Source organism: Pterocles gutturalis, unplaced genomic scaffold, assembly GCF_000699245.1.
Source record: "Pterocles gutturalis isolate BGI_N339 unplaced genomic scaffold, ASM69924v1 scaffold14628, whole genome shotgun sequence".
NCBI classification, from domain to species: domain Eukaryota; kingdom Metazoa; phylum Chordata; class Aves; order Pterocliformes; family Pteroclidae; genus Pterocles; species Pterocles gutturalis.
The window spans coordinates 10,721-16,792 of NW_010120812.1; the positions used below are offsets into that span (position 1 = coordinate 10,721).

General features: G+C 59.4%; 1 protein-coding gene across 1 annotated transcript in view; it reads right to left on the bottom strand.

Moving 5' to 3' along the window:
• The window catches only part of LOC104464358 (regulator of G-protein signaling 3-like), a gene marked incomplete at both ends in the record, with an annotated part of 19,416 nt that overhangs the window by 10,376 nt on the left and 2,968 nt on the right, over positions 1–6,072 (bottom strand). The window contains 5 exons of the mRNA XM_010077035.1: positions 84–95; positions 1,915–2,005; positions 3,679–3,739; positions 4,586–4,654; positions 5,548–5,642. Of these exons, the coding sequence (XP_010075337.1) occupies positions 84–95; positions 1,915–2,005; positions 3,679–3,739; positions 4,586–4,654; positions 5,548–5,642 (328 nt within the window). The remainder of the gene's footprint in view (positions 1–83; positions 96–1,914; positions 2,006–3,678; positions 3,740–4,585; positions 4,655–5,547; positions 5,643–6,072) is intronic.

Below are 6,072 nucleotides of genomic sequence, written 5' to 3' on the forward strand. Positions count from 1 at the left end.
GACCCAAACCCCAGCTCTCTCGCACAGCAGGGCCAAGGGAGGCTGGGGAGGGAGCACAAGGAGCCCCAGCGCTCCCAGGGGACCCGGCAGCGGCTCTGCCCCGGGGCTGCTCCAGCCACACTGTCCCAGCCGCCGCGCCACCGGGCTGGGGCTGGAAGGAGGATGGCTCTTCCTTCCCAGCCTCCATCTTTCAAGTTCAGTGGCGACAGCCAGAGAGGAAGGGAGGAGAGAGGCGCTGGCTTTGTTTGCCTTGCTCAGTCCTACGCTTTCAAACAAATAACTGAAAATGCAGCTGAGGGAAGCAGCAAAGCGGAATTCGGCACAGATAAATCACGGGGCCGGCCGAGCCCCATTTCCGATGCAGGCCATGTGTTTGTGTTCCCGTTTCCCATCCTTGCCTTTCCTATAAATCACCCAGGCTCCACCATGGGCCTTTCCCAGAGCAAACGGCCCTGAAAGGAGGAGGGAGCAGACGCACCCGTCCACAGAGACGGCCAGGGACCAACGTCGTACAGCAGGCAGGCAGCCAGCCCAGTCCCCATCGCTCCCAGACCCAACTGGTCCCAGTTAATGGCTGGTGCTTTGTCTCTGTGGCAATATACTGGAAAAACAGGAGGTCCCTGTATGGCAATGGTGGGTGAGTGGGGGGTTACTATGCACAAAACCCACCTCCACCAGCTGGTGCTCCATCAGGATAACTAATTGCCAACAAAAGCCACGCCATCGATGGGGAGACTGACACAGCTCCCACCTCAGCATCATAGAATCCCAGGATGGTTTGGGTGGGAAGGGACCTTAAAGCCCATCCAGTGCCACCCCCTGCCATGGGCAGGGACACCTCCCACTAGCCCAGGTTGCCCAAAGCCTCATCCAGCCTGGCCTTGAACCCCTCCAGGGATGGGGCATCCACAGCTTCTCTGGGCACCCTGGGCCACTGCCTCAGCCCCCTCACTCACAGTAATCACCCTCACTAATGCTCTGTCCCTTGGCTCGTTTGACAGCCCCCCATGCAGGCTCTACTGCCAGCCAGCTCCCAGCCCCACGTCTTCACTCAAGGTCACAGCGGCATCACACCTACCTTCAGCTGCTCCATGGTCACAGCATCCTGGCTGTCCTGCGCTGCACCCTGAGCTCCCAGCATCGGCTCTGGAAAAAAAAAAAAAAAGTAAAAAAAATAAAAAAAAGGGAAAGGCCATATCAGCCTGACAGCACATGTCTCCCCACAACCCCTCTCCCTCCACACTGCATCTACACACCTTATACAAGAGCTTTACATGTCACAGGCCCATCTCCTCCAGGCTGGGGCAGCCCTGCGTGGTGGCAGCAGCCATGGGGTGGTTGCACGCTGGGGACAGGTGGTGCTGGCTGTCCCTGCTCTGTGCCGGCCACTTCTCAACACACCCTGGCAGCACAGCAAGGCCAAGGCAGGAGGAAAAGCTGCCCACCATCCTGCACAGACCCCAGGAGCCAGAGTCCAGCCGTAGGATCAGCCCCAGGCTTAATCAGCAGGACAAAAGGCCAAGCAAGAGGGAGAGACATGGCTGCGATATTGGGGTCCCTGCAGAGCCCCAGACAGCCACAGGATCCAGCCGTAGGATCAGCCCCAGGCTTAATCAGCAGGACAAAAGGCCAAGCAAGAGGGAGAGACATGGCTGCGATATTGGGGTCCCTGCAGAGCCCCAGACAGCCACAGGAGCGAGGACTAGAGCCTAGCCTGCCCAACCAGCCAGGATCTCCCCCATGCTGGTCTTTTGGGATCCTGGTGCTCACTGAGCATCACAGGGCTGAGAAGTGCCCACGGGGACACAGGTGCCATGGGGCCGAGGGCTGCTCCATGCCAGCACAGGGATGGACACGAGGTTGACTCCTCTTCCAAACCTCGCCAACACTCCCTGGAACATCCCCAAGACCCACCTCTGCTCTGCTTCAGCCGCCGCATGGCCACCTTCAGGTGCTTGGTCCTTCCCAGGTCCTCCCCAAGGAGGTAGTACCAGCCGCTGATCTCCTGGGTGGGAGGACAGAAGCCATCAATGATGGGGCAGATTCTGGCCCCCGTTTAACCCAGTTTGGCTGCCCCCAACCCCAGAGGGGTCCCGGTGCAGACGCTGCCCCAGCCCAGCACACCAAGGCTGCCCAGCGATGCTCACACAGCCTGGAGTCCTGCTCTTAGGATACAGCAACAGCCGAATCTTCATCCCCCCCTGCAAGAAGGGACTGAACATCACTAAAGTAAGAAGCTTCTCGGTTTTTAGAGGGAGAGATGGTGCAGAAAAAGTCTCCAGTAAAACTGCCCATGTCACACAGGGAGCACAGGGCTCCAGCTTCATCACCAGAGGAGGGTGCCCCAACCAGCCTTCAGCGGCGCTGGGTGCTCCTCAGCAGGCTCCTGTACCCATGGGGCCAGGGCAGGCAGCGGGACAGACCTTGGTGATCCCTCACCAACTACTGTCTTGCAGTGCTCCCCAGGTAGCCATCAGGAACCAGAGATCCCAGCTGGTCCTCATGCCTCAGCACCCTCCTTCCACCCCTGCCAGAGCAGGATGCTCTGCGTGGGTGCCTTACACATGGACTCTCCCTCCTCTCTGCTGCAATGACACCCTGTGGCACTCACTGCCAAAAGCTGCCAAGGAGGGGACATCCCTGGAGAGGGGACATATGACCAGAGCAGGGGCCCGTCCGGGGGAGAGGTGCCGGTTAGAGCTGCTTTGCCTGATTACCTTCACCGTTCTAAGAAAAGCTGTGTCTCTCTTGTCCAAATTCCAGAGGAGGCCATGCTCAGGCCACCTCTGACCCTCTGCTCAGGTCATTGTCACCAACAGCCCTGCTTTAACCTCTTGCTAGGGAGTAAATTCCCACACCGCAGGTGATGTATCGACACCTTCACAAACCCCTCCCAGCTTGCCGAGATACTCTGGTGTGCCAACCCCAGCCCAGGGCTGTGCAGGGCTGACACCCCGAACCCCCGGCAGCCAGGATGGAACATTTCCACATTTCAGTGGATCACCAGGAACCATTTTTGCAGGAGCCTTGTAGGCTTCTGGAGGAAGGCAAACCAGCGACGTGCAGCTGTATTACCGAGCAGCAGCCAGGCTGGGGCAGCAGCACTGTGACCAAACCCGCAGCAGTGGGGACACGGATCTGGCACAGGGACAGCCTGCCAGCAGGGACAGCCCGAGACCTCTGCGTTTCCCTGTCCCCACTTGGAGAGGCTGTGGGGCACAGGGAACGAGGCAGACTCCTCCTCGGAGGAGTGCGTCCCCACCATTGCACCCACTCAGCGGCCACACGTCGGATGTGACACATGCCAGCAGGCACAGCGACGCTGGCCCCATCTCCTGTCCCCCAGCGGGGCAGCGAGCAGGGCAGGCAGCATCCCTAGGGCCACCCCTCTGCACCCCCAACTGCTGCTACTCTCTTTGGGTCCCCATAGAAGGGAGTGACAGTCCCCTGTCCCAGGACCCCTCCTCTGACAGCCTCCCTGTCCCTGCCTCCAGCAGCCACACCAACACCAGTCTCACAGCGGCCATCCATACTGGGAACAGGACCAGGGCACCTTCAGCGCATCTTTGTCCTACAGTGGGAGAAGGCTGCTCCTGCCCCATGGGTGCACCACATCCACCCCGTGACCTGCACAAGCCAGCCCCCAGCCCCACACGCTGCGCTCCAGCACTGACGTACCTTGTCCAGGGTGAGGAGGGACTTCACGCCGAAGCTCATGCAGCCGATCAGTTTGCTCTGTCTGCAGGAGAGATGGAGACCGTCAGCACATGCTTGTGGAAAACTCCCCAGAGACCAGCTCCCCCCACACACCCCTTTGCAGGGACCCCACAAACATCCCTGCCCCTGCCAGGAGCCGGGCAGCACACAGGATCATAGCATCACAGAATGGTTTGGGTTGGAAGGGACCTTCATGATCATCAAGGTCCACCCCCTCAGGGACACCTCCCACTAGCCCAGGTTGCTCGAAGCCTCAATGGAGGCTCCCTCCCCATGCCTTGAGCAAGCACGGTGCAACCACACAGCTGGGCTGTGGCAAGGAGGAGCTGTGCTGAGCATCCCGGTCACCTCCAGCCCACCTGATGCTGGCAGGAGCTTGGCCAAGGAGGCAGATGGCACTTGCCCGAGGAGGCAGCACATCCTCCGAGGGGCCAGACCCCTTGTTGCTGGGCTTTCCCCCTCCCTGCATTGCCCCCAGAGGCAGGGAAGGTCCTGGGACCAGAGCCACGCTCCAGCCCCCCAGGTGTTAGCCAGTGGTGCAGGCACGAGCAGCTGCAGAGGTTTTAAATGCTGGCCTGATGGCTGATGGCCACCGAGCAGCAGCAACGCGCACAGAGAGGGGCAAGGGCAGGATTTCCTCCCTGCCAGCCCACAGGGTGCTCACCAGCATGGGCTGCCCACGAGAACAGCCCTGCCAGCAGGTCCCAGTCCCAGCCCCACTGCTCAGCTCCCCCGCAGCCTTTGCGCAGGGCAGCCCCAACGTCAGGGGCTGGAGGAGCTCCCGCAGGGCAGCCGCAGCAGCCGGCGAGTTCCCTGACGCACCAGCCCCACTGGGAAGGCACTGTACAGCAGGCTGGCAGCCCCTTACCTGGAAGTTCTCTCTCGGTTCCAGACTGTGACCAAGAGACGTTTCTGCTCATCCTCCTCTTGCACGGGGCTGTAAGAAGCAGAGGGGACAGCCTGTGAGCACTGGTCTTCCCCAGGAGAGCTCAGTGAAGGCTGTTCTTGCAGCTGGAGACCCTTCACCCCCCTTGGAGCCAGGTCTTCTCCTCCGATCTCTGCACAGAGCACCGCAGCATCACCCCAAACAGCATCTTCTCAAATGAGCCACTGTTGCACCGATTCACTAATTTGTGACAGCAGCAAAGGGATGGCACCTCTCCTGGGCAGGCATGGGGACACCACTCAGGGGGTTTAAGGGGAAAAATAATCTTGCAGAAAGACACACATCCAACATCAAAGGGTCAATGCAAGGAACAAGCCACATTTCATGCTCTGAAACAACCATCCTACACCGGATCAAACGTTGCTCGGTGGCAGAGGTCCGACACAGATGGGTGGGGTCTCAATGACAAGCTCTTCCCAAACACAACGAGCCGTCCAGCTCCCATCCCACGCAGAGACATGCTGTAGCTGCAGGAAACCCTTTTACCTTCCTCCCTCATACCGATGCCCATACTATTGCAGGTGCAAGGTCTAAATGGAGCGTGTTTGCCCAACTCCTGCCCAGCAAGAAACTCCATTAAGCCTGGAGCGCTGCTGCCACGCCATGTGCTGACAGTTTTGCGAGCCTCCGCAGAGCTCTGCCCAAAAGTTCAAGGCATTTCATCTCTATAAAAAATAGCAGAATAATGTCTGTCACTTCTCATCTCAGCAGCAGACCCGCTCATGCGTGATGTGTGTTTATTACAGATCATAATGCAAGAGCAAACGCGGGGTCTTGGCTTCGGGAGGGTGCCCGGGGACAGCAGCCACGCGGGTCCCCCGCTGCTCGGTGTGAACGCGGCACCGATGGATGGGTCAGAGCCACCTCTGCCCTGGCATACTCACAAGAGGAAGTGCTCGTGGAAGACAGGGTTTTTGCTGTCCGGCACAGTCTTCGTCTTTTGCCTGCATTTCCAGTCAGCATCTGGCACGATCGACATCTTCACGGATGAAAACAAGCAGCGTGTCAGCACTCCCAAAGCAAGCACCCGCACCCAGCCGCCAGCGCTGCCACCACGGTGGCAGGACACCGGCACCCAGCCGCTGTTACGGATGGTTAAGCCTCAAATGCCCAGCTGAGCCCGTGCTAACGGGTGGTTTAGATCACTTTATCCCGTTTGTGTCAAGTAATTGCGTTACAGAACTCCTTGGGGCAGGGGAGGGAAAGGAAAGAGCAGAAAAATCAAGGGCTGATGGACACAGCTGTCGCTGTCTGGTCTCTGACTTGCAGCTCCCTCGTAGGGGAGATGAGTTGGGGGTGTTTAGAGAAGAGAAGGCTCCAGGGAGACCTTCCAGCACCTCCCAGTGCTGAAAGGGGGCTACAGGAGAGATGGGGGGCTCTGGATCAGGGGGTGCAGGGACAGGACGAGG